The 15,677-nt window shown below is 30.8% G+C and overlaps 1 protein-coding gene across 2 annotated transcripts in view; it reads left to right on the forward strand.

The window, feature by feature from the left end:
- Positions 1-15,677, forward strand: part of sdk (sidekick cell adhesion molecule) — a 214,935-nt gene that overhangs the window by 63,400 nt on the left and 135,858 nt on the right. For both annotated transcript variants that reach the window (XR_013882967.1, XM_080173856.1), the window contains exon 2: positions 12,991-13,242. Coding sequence is in view for 1 of the 2 variants with exons in the window: in XM_080173856.1 (XP_080029982.1) it covers positions 13,131-13,242 (112 nt within the window). In the remaining variant the exon portion in view is untranslated. The remainder of the gene's footprint in view (positions 1-12,990; positions 13,243-15,677) is intronic.

Genomic DNA, 15,677 nt, shown 5'->3' on the forward strand with positions numbered 1-15,677 from the left:
GAATTATTGGTTGAAAAGTTTAAACATTGCCTACTAGTTTGGAAATAACCATATAAATTCATTAAAAGTACCGAATGTTTGTGAGCCAACGAATAAGATAACATTTTAAAACTTTGGGCACCAGTTTAATTTAAGATCCAATGTCCCCTCCCTACCTGATTTATCATATGTTATTAAATTTTATTTTAACTGTTTTGTATGCCAAACCAATGAGGATGAGTTACCCTTTCCCATTATATGTTGGGGGAGGGGGTTTATATATTTTTTATTAATGGGGGAGGGGGGGGGGGTAGTGTTAAGATATTAACCTGGGAGAAATTTGGACGTTTAATTTGATTAGTTTCGCTATCTTTCACTCTAGAAATTGAAAATATTCCTTATAAATATATATTTTTACATATTTTCATAGACCAACCAGTAGATATACCTAATTGTATCATAGATCGATTTAGGAATCGCATATACTTTACAAATAAAATGTTCGTTCATCGGACCATCTATCTCTCTTTAACCCCCACCACACGCCAAAACCCTTGCAGTAGGAATCAAATATTTTTTTCTCATTTTCAGTACATTTACTGAATATTTCATAATATTTCTTTACATTTAATATTGTGTTATGGTAATGGATATATAATACGCGGATCTTATGCCAGGGGAAATTTTGGCGTCAATTTGGGTTGCTAGTATAGTGTTCATTTATTGGTCAGTAAGTTCCTCCAGTAGGAGGGGAGAGGACGGGGTAAAGGGGATGGGAACTACCATTTATCAGTGTAGACGAAAATCTGGTTCAAATCCAATAATATCGATTGTTAGGGTTTAATATTCTTTAAAAATCTAAAATGTTGTTAGCTTGTTATTGCTGCCATACTAATGGGTATACTTGTCCTTGTTATTATAAACCTCCGTGATTAAAATGGGCGTGCATTCATGATTAGATAGTTTTGTTAAAATAAATTTCACATCGGATTAAGATTTATATTGAAAATGAATAAGGAATGAGGGTTTATAATATAGATGCTATGCAAAACGTTCATACGATAATTCCATATTTTTAATTTTTAATTGAACAAGTTTAAAGCTCAAGTAGGGTTCCATCCCTTACTAACCCTTATTGACCTAACCTAACATAAAATAAGAATTAAAAGTTGTTTAGGATATATTGAAATATTTTAATTTTGTTAATGTAAAAATTTGTCTGGATTGTGAAAACATACTAAATAATAGAAGAGAAATAGATAGCGTATAAGAAAGGGTGAATGAATAAGGGGAATAATGAGGGGTTGGCTATCACTTCCCAAAATTTATTTCTTTATGATTTATCGCAAATTATTGCTACAACTAAATCTGCCCCAAGCCTTTTCTAAAATCTTAATATCCCTTTTAATTTATTTGATAACAATTTAGGGGGGGGGGGAGGGGGTAGGATAGCCAAAAACTTGCTTTAACGATTCAAACAATGTGGAACTTATGATGGCACACATAAAAGAGATATTTTCATGAAAAGAACGATGGAAGTTTAATTAATCTCCCCTTTGGTGGCTATTGTCAATAAATCGTTGAAAAAAATAAGTTTGGCTTTCGTTGACATTTTGGTATGCTTTTATTTTCAAATTTATAAAAAATCCGTCAAAAACAATGACGGCTGATTGGTGAATGTAGAATAGTTGCACCCCTAACCATAGCAAAGATCAAGGCTTCTTAAAGATAGGTATCTGAAATATCTTCGCTTAATGAAAGGATAACAAATTAACCATTAATTTTACATTGTTTAAAATAATAGGTAGACAAGGATGACAGCATCCACAAAAGCACAACTCGAAAAAAACCGCTAGGCTAAATTAGACATTTTTTCGCTCCTTATTAGATTTATATTAAAGATACAAATTGATCATGCTAACACAAATGTTAGGTTTAGAAATAATGAAATGCTGGGACACACGGACAAACTTTTTAAAGAGTTGCTGCGCTAACAAAAAGTATAAGCGATCCTAAGACCTTTGCTTGTATCTTTTTTATGTTTAAATTAAACTACAAAAAGACTTTTTTTTTATTCTTCAAATCCGTAAGCAGATAATGGGCAAAAATCTATGCTGCAAAGGGAGGGGGCGAAAGTGACACTTTTTGAAACCAAAACTAAAAGTTAAAGGAACTCAACTAAAAAAAGAGTTACAGGTCTGACATTTTGCATGGCAGTTGCTTTTTAGGGGTACAATATGGAACTGTAAAAAAACGGCGTCGCAACCGCCGAAAACCGCCGAGAAAAGGCAAAAAAAAATTCGGCGGGAAACGGCGTTTTTTGGCGGTTGCGCCGCCGTTTCTTCGCAGTTCCATATTTTACCCCTATAAAGCAACTGCCATGCAAAATCTCAGACCTGTAACTCTTTTTTTAGTTGAGTTCCTTTGTTTACTTTTAGTTTTGGTTTCAAAAAGTGTCACTTTCGCCTCCCCCCTTTATAACTAGAGTAGCAAAAAGTCTCCCACATAAACTTAACTCCCTCCAATATGCGGGGAAAGGGTCCTTTTGCTATTTTACTTTTTCAAATACAAAAAGACGCCATCCTTTATCTTTATTTAGTAGCGAAGCTACTTTACATAAAGGGCATGTCTGTAGGTCATTCGGTCAGATTTAGTTTTTATTTATCTTCCTTGTTTAAAGTAATTTACTACTCTGTAAAATGCTGATAGATTATTATTGCTACGCAACTTTTGGTCCTTGTTGGTTTGATTAATAGCAATGACTAAACTTTATACAATGCACATTCTATTTATGTTCCTGAGCAACGCTATTCTATAATTAGGGTCTGTACGACATTTGTATTTAGGAATGTTATAAATTATTAAGGTATTTGAAACTAAATCCCCCTCACGACTTGAAAATCATATTTTATGGATATATGCAATTTAAATGGCTGTCCTGTTTTCACAAAAACAGCATGATGACTATTTTGGTGTTGCCTAATTGTTTCCTATTTATTGTAATACAAATGTTAGATGGTATTTTTGTAACTTATGCTTGCAATCAAACTCGTTAAATGCACTTAATGCAACTATCCCTTTAATATAAATTTTCGAGTTGTCTTAATATTTTACTGAACTAATATGCACACAAAACAAACTTCCAACTACTTCAGCTAGCAAATAGGATGTAGATTAGCCTAGAGCCTTTTGTTCAATGATATATATATACCCTTTTATAAACATACGCTATAAAGAAATGATAAAGTAAGCTAGTACTTTTTTTTGCGAAGGACATTTTACAAAACAACATTTTTTCTTGCAGGTATACAGAATGAAAATACTAGATACTAAATTAATTTCTATTAGAATTAAAAGAGACAAAATTATACCTTCTTAAACAGTAGTTGAAATGTATACACAAATAATGATTTCCCGTGAAGAAAAGGTAGTTATCCAGTGATTTTAATCCTGCAATGTTTGTTAGAATTTGGTAACACCTTAACCACCCTGGAGGTATGAAACTCTGCTTGATTGGGCTTGTATTGTCGCAAATACTATTCATTCGCAGGGATCTAAAGGGATAAGACATTGCCTGATGTACATCCCCAATGATGAAAAACTAAATCAACCTTTCTGTAGATTAAAATGTAGTTGTAACGTTTGGACACAACAACCAATCAAAATTCAATATAAGTTCCCAAAATTGTTAAGCTAACGGATAAGAAAACGGCATTATAAAACTTCGGGGACTATGTACCCCTCCTTCCCGGATTCATTCGCCAATTTAGTTAGGGATAATTATTAAGAAAATAAATCATGAAGGGAAGGAGTTTTCAATGGCGGTTTCATTAATCTTCATGCAGTTCTTGCTTCTTTTAGATAGAATTATTTCACATAGATATAAAGGAATTATAACACTATAGTCTATAAAGAATTAACACTTTAGAAAACTGAATTTTTAAATAAAACGGACAGACACAGACGTACCGAAATTTGCAACCTAGAGTACCTTTGCAACTAAAACACAAAATAAATATGTTATTTGTTATTTTATACAATATTTAGTCATTGTATTTCTTTATTATGATAATCGATTAGGTATGTTCTTACAATGCAGAAAATTAAAAATTTCCAAAAAGAGCAAAATTGTAATTTTGGCATAAGAATGCTTGATATATCTCTTGTGAAGGGACAGATAAAGAGGGGGGGGGGGGAGATATTTTTTTAATGCATAAACCCTGCGGATATCCAGTACTATTATATAACCTAACCTAAAGTATTAATAAACCCAAAAAAAACGCCACTAGGTTCGAACACCGCCCCCCCCCCTCCCCCCGGTTATGATAGGAATAGCGAATCAATGATTGATTTACCAACAAAAGAGAATAGTTTTTTTTTGTGCTAGTGTTGTTGCGATACAGACAAAATTACACTTTAAGCACATATGTTTTAGGGGGGGGGGGAGTTTTGACACATTTGCGTAAGCAGTGAGTATAGGCTTTATCTTTGAACTCAGAGGATAGGTTATTATGGATAAAATCATTCTTATATGATGAATTTAATTCTTGCTATCTTATGCAACATAAGTTTTTTGTATGTACATTCTTTTATTAGCATTGAATAAATTCTGGTAAAATAGCTGATTTTTTATGCTTTTAGATGTAATTATTAGAAAAATTATCAAATGACAGTTAAAAATACTATTCCAGTATGGCTTCGAAACCGATTAATATCCGCTGGATTAGAACCAGCTCTTAGCCATAATGAAGAATCATGTATAGCAACGTATTACGAATAAAAAAGCACAATTAAAAAATTTACAAAAATTTTAAATGGTGGATTTATATAAAAATTATTTGCATGTTAAAAATATTCCAATGAAATCATAAATGTATAAATATTTAATATATAAAGTATAAAATCATAAACACTATAACTTATATGGCTTCGTGTATATAAAACATTTTATCGCCAATGAAATTATCTAGCAATAACAAAAAATCCATTTTAGATTTTTTTAAAAATATTTTTGTAATAGTTTAGGAGTCTTAATTAAATAAAATATTATAAAAAAAGTATTTTGAATGCGCTGATATAGTTCAGGGATCCTAAAGATAAGACAATGGACACAAAATTATCCCCGATGATGACAAACAAGATTATCCCTGCTGTAAATTAAACGATGCTAGTTTGAATCAACCATAAAGATTTTATTAAGTACCAACGTGTTTTTAAGGTATCAGAATAGTTATTTCTCGCATCGTATTATAAACGGCTTTCCGCGGATATAGAATGTACAATTATAAGATTAAAACTAGTTTTTTTTAGCCCCGTGGTGCCGAAGGCACCGGCTAAAAAAACTAGTTTTATTCTTATGATTGTACATTTTTATATTCGTAGAAAACTGGATATAATACGATGCTAGACATAGTTTTTTCGTATGGATGAGAACCGGTTCTTATCCACCGGATTCGAATGAATACGAGAAAAAAAAATTACAGTCCACTTTCTTGATATAGCACCATTCTTTTACTCAAACATAACATGATTAAGCTTAATATCCCCCCCGACAACTTTACGGATTTAAATAAATTATTGACTTCTCTTATAATTCGATGTTCATACAATAAAAAAAACAAGTTTGCTGTTATCTAATTTCCATATTTCTTGTGATAACACCTCAAAAATAGCAAAAAAAACTGTCATTGAATAGCCAAACCTTTCGTATAAACATGGTGTTCAGCTATTTTAGATATTTTAAGTAACATTTTACACTTTTAACTCTGCTAATGTGTAATTTTGTCTGTATGGTTCAAACACCTTTTTAATCTCCTCCCCCCCTTTTTGGTAGATCTCTTATAAGAATTATCAAAACCAACGCATCCAAAAATCTCAAGTTTCAACCTAATACTATTTAATGCAAATTCATAAGTTAAAAATTTAAACCAAAAAAACGATGGTTGCCTAGTTGCCATTATAGTTTATTAACAGCTATGCCCCTAGAGTCCTCTCTAGGGGCACTTCAGGAAGGGGGGAGGGGAAGCCGACCCTCATCATTCGATTATAGTTTTACCTATAAATAAAAAAATTCTGGGGGATTCCTTTTTCTTCCCTCAATATTGTTAAAAACCTTCCCTGGACCTGCAAGAAGCTTCAATGTAAAGGTGAACCATTCGATTCAATGGTAAACAAGATCTTAAGCTACAGACAGACACACATTCATCTTGTCACTTTAATATTATGAAGAAATATTACCTAATAATTTTTTTGTACAATCATTTCCCTTTCCCTGCTAAATCTATGAATTTTATAAAAACTGCAAATGGAGCATATATAAAGATTAAAACTAGAACGAAAACAAACAAGACGAAAAAAATCAATATTTTGAGAAGGCACAATCACAAGAAACAAATTTCTCGTATTCATTCGATTTCGGTGGATAGGAACCGGTTCTCATCCATATGAAAAAACCATGTCTAGCATCGTATTATATACAGCTTTCTACGAATATAAAAATGTACAATCCCCGAAAAACTGGTTTTAATCTTATAATTGTACATTCTATATCCGCGGAAATCTGTTTATAATACGATGCGAGAAATAACTATTCCTTTTGATATTTTTTGAATTTAAGAAACTAAATATATTATACCTATTCGTTACAGGAATAACTATTTTTATAATAGATATAATTAAAAGAAATATTTTTCCTATCAAAATTTGACTTTTATAGCAATCATGAATCAACACATTTATAAATAAAAATAAGTACTTAAATATAGACTTTAATTGTAGAGAAATTTCGCTTTAAAACTATAGATTTACATACAACTTTTAGGGATTATTGTTTTAATACATTAAAATCTTAGTCATTTGTTTCCAACTAATCGTAGATTACTAATACTTTAAATCTTATCAAGTTCTTATAATTTTAGGTAAGCGTCTATAAAACACGTCTGACCTAGTAGCAGTGAATTAAAAGGGATAGGAGAATGGCCGATAAAGTTTTATACGTCAACTCTGTTGATTTACTCAATGAGCAGTATATGTGTACCCAAAGTTTTTGAGCAAACGAATAAAATTGTGTTATAAAGCTTTGGGTACAAGTGTAATTTAAATTCAATTGTCAATCTAAAAATAAGTAACAAACCATTCCACGACCAATGTAAATCTTTCTTAAAAAGTAGAACTCAATCAGTTTAGTAGGTAGTCATTGTAATCTTAAGCTTCAGACAAAAAAAAAACTTACTATTTTTTTTGTATAACACTTACTAAAATCCCAGAAACACTAATTACAGGACATGTGAAACAAAGAACCTAAAAAAAAACAACATTGCAGAGGCAGTTTCTAAAAAAGAAAGTTCAGTTAAATATTTGTATTGTAACAGGACAATTTATACTGAATTTTTACTGTTCTATTGTAGTTTTTAGGAACCACAAGAGTCAACATTTACTTTGGGTGATTAAACCTTAGCTGTGTTGCCTTGATGGTTTTAGAAATAAGCTACTCTATCATTTAAAATGTATGGTATGGGGAATTAGTGAATTTCTCGTCTGCTTTTCAAGATAGACAGCTGAAATTTTGGGTGAAGATTCCCAATAACGATAAACATTAAGCATCCAGACCCATTGCATCATTTACTTTGCCTTTCGGTCATGCTATAAAAGACGTGCACAAGGATTTTAGGGGATTTTCTTGCCAATAGTAAGGTAGACTGTGGGGGCATAAAATAATAGTTAAAATCAAAATGACATATACAAAGTGCATGATTTAACTGGATTAAAATCGGTGAATATCAGCCCATGTTCCTAGATATAAGGTGAGGTTAACTTCTCATGGTTTTAACAGTGATTATACCACAGGGGGTTGTCCTTTAATGTCTACTTATTTTTAAATAGCTAAACTTTTATGTTGATTATTATAAGATACTTTAAGAGCAGTTTAGTACAGGGATCTAAATGGACAAGACAATGGGTGATAAATTCATGTACATCCTCAATGGTGATAGAGAAAATTACGTTATAATGGGTACTAGTGTAATAAACAGCCCAGTGTCCCCTCCCTCACTGAGTTTATTATCAAAAGGAAAAGTAACAAGTAGAATATTGGTCAAGTAATAATGTTTATAATAAATATTTTATACTCACTTTATATCTCCCGTTCGGATCAAATACTATTTATTTTGCTATTAAATAACTTCTAACTGTCCTGTATGGACATGCCCAAAGTAACTAGGTACATATATATATATGCTTTGGGAACAACAACAAACTATCTTCCTGTTAAATACATGGATCTCAAGGGATAAGACAACGGATAATAAATTCCCAATTAAGACAAACAAAACTACCCATATTTGTTATTTTTAATTATTGGTTGAAATGTTTGGGTATTATTTATTTGAATCAACTAATCAAAACATATAAAAGTAACCAAGTTTTAAGCTAAAAAATGAGAGAACACGTGGAAAGTTTTAGTTACATTGTAAGACAACTAAAGGAGTAAAATAAAGAAATGGTTTGGCGTAGAAAAGAAAATAGGGCAACGCTTTGGTGTGCTTACATTACAGTTTAATTAAGTTTTATTCTCTCTTCAAGAGTAAAAAAAGTCAAATTTTCTTTATACTAAGCTTTTATTTGTAATGATTTATCACTGCAATCTCTACGGGGCCGCTGTCCTAACTAACTAAAATAAACCTTGCATAACTTTTTTTTTGGCTAATTAATGTTTTTTTTTCAAATAACAAGTAGAATAAATTTCATTTGCGTTTTTGCTGTATTAATTTTTATCCTAAAGTTATTGCTAGCTGATGACTCTTGACTTAAAGATTCATTTATGCTAAAATATAAATTATTATTTCATTGAACACCTTCTTATATCTATGTGTCTCCCATTGCTCTAATTTCCGTAGTTTAGTCGCTTAATGAGCACCTTCCTTAGGTTGGGTCGATTTTATACAATTTTAGATTGAATCTTTTTAAAGAGAATGTCTTTGATGTTTATTCTAAGTTTAGTTAAAGTATTATAGGCCTCGTATGGACAGTTTACCAAACATTTATAAGGTGTTATCGATTGTATTTAAATATTTCCTCTTATATTTGGATAAAGTTAAAAATTGTGATTTCTTTATATTTTAAATTATCGTTGTCTCCTATTGGGCGAGTCTGGTTTAAAATTTCGTCAAATTAAGCAATTAAACTCCGTTATTATATATGTATTATGATAAATGTAAAATAAGTTTAATTTTATGATTATTTAAGGCGAAGCTTTTCTAAAAATAGGGTCGGTCGATTTCAAACTTTGCATGGCAATTCCTGTAGTAGTTAAGTACGATTTAGAAGGCGTAGCAATTCTATAATCATTTCCAGAACGTCCAATTTAAACATGTTGGTTTTAACTTTTTTATCAACATATTTTTTTTGTGATATAATTATATGATTGATCTCATTTTTGGAATACTGATTCCTAGGACAACAAATAACATTATTATATGCTTTTATGGATGTTGTCATCCTTGTTTAAGCTAAAGTCCCTTTTCACTTTTTTCTCAGAAAGACAGATGTTTAAAGATGCAGTTTTAAAATTACACCTTTTAATGACATTACATGCTAAATTCGTTCGTTGGCATTTGTATGCCTCTACATTAAAGGTCAATAATCTTTTTTTCTTTGGTTTAAAAAGGCAGCAGTTTTCATAAAGACTAATCTTGTTTAAAAGTATAATTGTCTTGATAATTTCTACCTCGCTTAATTGATACCATAATTTGGGCTAAAATTTTGGTCGCCTATGTTTGGTTGTAATATTTATACACATTTTATTACTGGATTATTTAAAGGTTTATTCATTTTAAGCAGAGTTTCGGATCCGCATTGATTGTATGCGGATCCGGATCCGGATCCTTGACAATAAAAATAAAATCACCAAATTTTTCAAAAAAAATTTTTTCTTTAATTCGAAGTCAAAAATACTTTTAATTTTCAAGTCTGAACCTAAACCTTAAAGATTGGCTCTCATCAAAAGAATGTTTGAGATTTTATATAAATTTAGGTAGATTTTTCCATTTTTTCCGCATTTTTTTGGGTCCAAGGATCCGGATCCGCATTTTTTTGCGGATCCGGATCCTTGGACTCAAAAATATGCGGATCCTTGCGGATCCGGATCCGAAACTCTGATTCTAAGTGAATATTATTTCATTAATTATGTTAAATTAACATTATGAAACATATTGTGTTATTCTTAAACTTAAATGTTTCGTTGCTTTATTTTTCTTTACTGTACAAACGTTGTAATCAATTTGATACTTCCCAACTAATTTTAAACTTTTGAAAATAATTGAGTCTTGTTTTAAATTTAGGACAAGAGATTATTAGAAAGAATAACAGAGAGGGAGAGGAACATTGCGGCTATATTATTCTTCACCCATTTGGTTCCTCGATGGCCAATAGATAACAGTGCGTTTGATTGCACGATGTTTTGCTTTTTTTTGACATGTTATCACAAAAAGTACTACCTATATTTTCATGAAAATGTCATTTACATAGTAGCTGTGAGTAGAGGGGGGAGGTGACATTGGACTGTAAATTATACTGGTACCCAAAGTTTTGGTTACTTTTATTAAATCTTGATTGGGTTGTACAAAACTTCAGTGTCCAAACTTTTCCACTGATAATTTTGACCTACAGAAGTTTTTCTTGATCAGTGATGTACAGCAATATATATATAGTCACTGTTTCTCTCAATGTAAGTCTTTGCTTCAATTAAACTTTTAAATTTTATAGGAAACGGGAACACAACATTAATGTAATGATATAGGTTTTAAATGACTTTACTTCGATAAGAGACTTCGCCAATATAATAGTTTCAAGGGGATTTTCTAATAGGAATTGTGGGAGGGTTCTCAAAGTAAAACTATTTTATAGAATATGGCCAAAGGGTCAAAGCTTAGGCTATTCGTAAATACTTTTTAGAATTAATTGTAATTTCACAGAAAGCTATTTTTAAAGAATCATTTTGCTTGTTAATTTTTTATTTTAAATTTGAGATAAATTTTTAAAATTGAAACTCTTTTTTAAGTCGTCCTAACGCTTTTTTTTAATAACAAGAACATCAAAGCAAAGATTTATTCAAATGGCCATAGGTTTTTGGGTGGAAATCTTTTAAAAACGTTGCCTATGTTTTTACATTGCAGACGAGTATCAGCTTAGTAGATTTTTTTGTTGCTTATTCGGTGTTGACACTATACAAGTTTGTTTGTCCTACCGTTTCAGATCTTCGCTTTTATGGATGTTGTTAAAAAGTTAATTTATAGATTACGAAAAAAAAGATCAATATTTTAAAGCCTTTGTATGTTAATACAAGTTTACAATTTATTTATTAGTTTTAGACGATTTTAAGGCCCTTTAAAAATATGATATACCTAAGTACGCTCTTTTTTCTATGATATTTTTTTTAATTGCTTGATTTTAATATTTTTATATGAACATCCAAATAGAAGTTAGGCTAGTTTTTGTGACCCCAATGAGAGAAAGATTACATTTTTACAGCCTATGATTTTATTGAAAAATATGTTTTTACATTTCAGTCAATATTACACGTTAGCAAACAGCAAAAAGTACAGCTATTTTCGACCACTGCACCCCCTAAACCAAAAATAGCCTAAAACCATTTCAGTATATATCATGATGTTTTCTCAAGAAAAACGCTCCTCTTATTTATCTTTTTACTGAATTCGCTAAAATATAATATTGTCTGTTTTGTATAAACCTTATTTATTTATTTTGTTAACCCATTAGGAAAAGTTAGACATTAAAGAAACTTAACTTTCTATCATTCAGTTCATTTCTCTTTTTGTCCATTATTTAGATACGCTTTCAGTTGCGTGGCTACTCTAGAATTATGGTCTGTTTGTACGTTCCTCCTTGAATAACAAAAATATAAATTGAAATCCTTGTTTAATGACTGATACTTATTCCTAGCACCTGCAGGGGGCTCTAACCCTGCTGGGCTATCATGAACATTTATCTAACCTAAACTAAATTTTCTTCGATCCTAAAAAAAACCGTACATAATCTGATCTCAAATGAGTTGGTTTTTTCCACACTATCGAAATGCGGGAAAAACGAGTTTTTCAAAGCAATCAAAACTGAATCTTTAGAAAAACCTCTAATATAAAGTAGTAAGTTTTTTTTCCCGTTCAGATCTCGTTTAGCAATAAACCGACGAAGTTCTAAATTTAGAGAACATTTCGTATTTTAAAAGAAGTCTGCAATAAAGGGTTAAACATTTTTGTGGCTATGGGCAAATCTTAAACGGCAATCTGCACTCGTAATTAAAAAGGTTCTTTAATTAGCAATCATATTTTAATTTTCTTATTAAGCTAACGATTAAAAAACAAGGACATCATCGTTTGAAAAAATATTTACTTGATTTATTCACTTCTGAACTGTAAGAGAAGACTTCCCAAGAATTTTAAATTAAAACAGCCATAAAAAAAACATTCCTTAAATCTATGTAAATATGTAAATTTTCCATAAAATTGGAAAACCCAATCGGTTAACAAACATGAAAACATTTCTACTTTATTTAAGAGGACTTGTTCAAATAGCTTTGTTTTTATCAGGCGTAATCGTCCTTGTTACATTTAAAAAATACAGTTGCACCTAAAAAGGAAATCTTTATATAACTAAACTACACATTTTCTTAGTAAATATTTTATTACGATTGGGCCGGGGAAAGGAATAGAAAAATTACGCTTGTTTCCAAAGTTTTCTTGTCGAATAATCTTATTTGTTTGCTTAAAAACTTTGGGTAATTATATTTATTTTGATTCGTTAGTTCCAAACTAAAAGTATCCAAACTGATTAATTTAAAGAAGGGGTAATTTTGTTTATCTAATCGTCCTGATACTTTAATACCTTAAATATTTTATTTTTAAAATTCCTAACTTTTTCTCCTATTCCTTTATTTGTTGTTTTATAGTGAAAGATCCGATATTTATAGTTTTACTAATAAATTAATATTTATTTCAGGCAAGCAGTCTCAACAATGTGAAAGAGAAAATACAAAATACAAAGAAACTGCCTTTTTTTCTTATTCTAAAGTGATATAAAAAAGTGACAAAATAGTATGGTGATTTTAACTATATTAATAGAGAAAAGTCAGGCGTGAAATGGCGGTCATGATAAGCCGCCGCTTCAAAATGGCGGGTAGCAATACCGCCTTTGGTTTTACCATGCTTCATTTTGTTTTTCTGTTATGGATGTCCAATTTTGTTTCATCAGGTAAGGTTTTTTGTTTTCATCTAGGTATAAAAAAAACTAATTTACTTTAATGGATATAGAATATTCGTGGATGATATGACTGGGGAAAATTGTCATCAATTTAGGTTGCTAACATAAGTATAATTTATTGTTCAGTTCGTTCATCCAGTTGGATGGGAGGGGATGGGATAAATGGGGTGGATTGGGGTATAAGCCAGCTACAAGTTTTACATGGTAATCTGGTTTAAGATCTAAGTAATAATAAATCCATTTTCTCACAAAAATTGAACCAAAGTCAGATTAATCATATATTTTGTATCATTGATGAATATTTTATTATTTAGTTTGTTAATGAAAGTAAAAGGGAAAAGCTTCATTAAGAAAGAGATAAAGATAGGTTAGGTATTAGTTATGTTAATATTTAATATTAAGATAACATAAAAAGAAGACCATCTAGCATCTAGGGGGCTTTTAAAAACAATCCCGCGGCTTTTATCAATCTAACCTTAAATGGAACGTTGAGTGGTTTGCAAGATCCTAGCGGACAATCATGAGAAATACCCAAGCTACTGAAGTCAAGAATAACTAAGCTTTAAGCCTCTCTCTAAGTGTAAATGTGTGTTTTTTTAATTGTTTAATTGTGCAATAATATTACTTACTTATAGAGTAGCTGCGTTACCAAAAATAAGGGGAATACCTCTGTAAGCGATCAGTTTTTTGTTTTTGATGAAAATTAAAGAATGAAAAACTAGCTGACCCGTATTTATATTTTTCCCACTAGGAGAGGGGATTAGTCCGAGAGTGGTTTATATGGCAGAAAGTTTTAGGGACAATCTTAAACATGCAGGTTTTGATAATCTATTCTTACAGCCCCCCCTCCCTCTCGCCCCTACCCTTTTTTACCTTTCTTCTTACTATAGATTAAATTTTTAGCTTCTCTGGACCTTTTTTAATCTGTCTTAAAAAGAAAGAATAGTTAGATGTATAACGCAACGTATTATAAACAGCTTTCCACAGATATAAAAATGTACAATCATAAGCTTAAAACCAGTTTTTCTAGCCCCGAGATGCCGAAGTGTTTAAGGAAAATATAGTTGAATAAAAAGATACCAAAAAAGCCTATAAAAAGCAATCAAACATGCATGTTATATTTTCAATGTGCAAAATAAACTATGGTTTCCAGATATAAATATAAGATATATGTTCTATATATATATCCTATATTTATATGGTATGAATAGATATTTAAATAGGCTTATAATTTTGAGCCAGTAATAAGCCCCTGCAGGGGGCTATCAACATGTTTAAAAGCCTAACCACTGCACTGGGGCTAACCTTACCTAACTATTCATTAGATGATATAATAAACTAGTTTGTGTTAACTATTTTGAATCATGGAAAGAAAACGAAGTAGCGGGTTTCGTCGTATTTTCACAGTATATACTATATATCTCGTTTTTCTAGCCATTGCGGGGGGCTCTAACACTGCGGGGCAATAATTAACATTAACCTAACCTAAAATAATTTTAGCTCATTTATTTATCTTTCTATTCTTGTGTTTTATATATTTAATCTATAACATTTTTTTTTCTGTTGAAATGAATTAATCAATAATTTTGAAACCCCTGTCTAAAACAAATGCTTGCAAAGATGGATTAGAAGTTGTTCCAATTTTAAATAGCAGATCTTCTCTGTAACTAGTCTCTGTTCGTCCTTATTTATTGACAGATTTTAAGAATCTTACTATAATCATATCATACAGCTTTTGGTTTTTCATAAGATACTTGCTGCGTTACTAAATAAAACATCTGTTAAGGTGCTAGTTTTGTCGTATTTTCAAAAGAAGCTTTTGATAGTCTATTTTAGGTTAGATCAGGTAAATGTTGATGATTGCCCAACAGGGTTATGAAATAGGCTCCGTCATTGGCTAGGAATAGAAGAAAAGCTAATGTGAAAATAGGACGAAACCCGCTACTTCGATTCATTATGATGACCCAAATAGTTTTTAACATACAAATCAGAAATGACCTATAATAGGCGCCCAACATTATTCCTCTAATACTTATTTTCATTGAAAAACTTTATTTTTGATTTTATTATAATAATCAATATTTTGCAAATATAAATGGGCAAAGTTTACAAAAATTCCACTACATATGTTCCTTTATCTGTCTTTGTATCGAATATCTAAGAAATTCAAGACGGGACGAAATAATTTTTCCAATTTTTGACACATGTCACGTTGGCTTTGCTTATCTGTTTATCTGCTTATTTAAGTGAGAATTAGGATGATAACATCCATAAAAGCGAAGCACATCACCTATAAATAAGAAGTATTTCTGGAAGTTGACACTAGGAGAAATTAGAAATATTCTAGAAAAAGTATTAGGTTACCTTTGAGGGAGGGGCCATTGGATTGGTAACCAAAATTTTATAAACACACTCTTTTTTTTTTT

The sequence above is a fragment of the Acartia tonsa genome, chromosome 10, assembly GCF_053477335.1.
Source record: "Acartia tonsa isolate MP-2025a chromosome 10, ASM5347733v1, whole genome shotgun sequence".
In the NCBI taxonomy this organism is placed as follows: Eukaryota; Metazoa; Arthropoda; class Copepoda; order Calanoida; family Acartiidae; genus Acartia; species Acartia tonsa.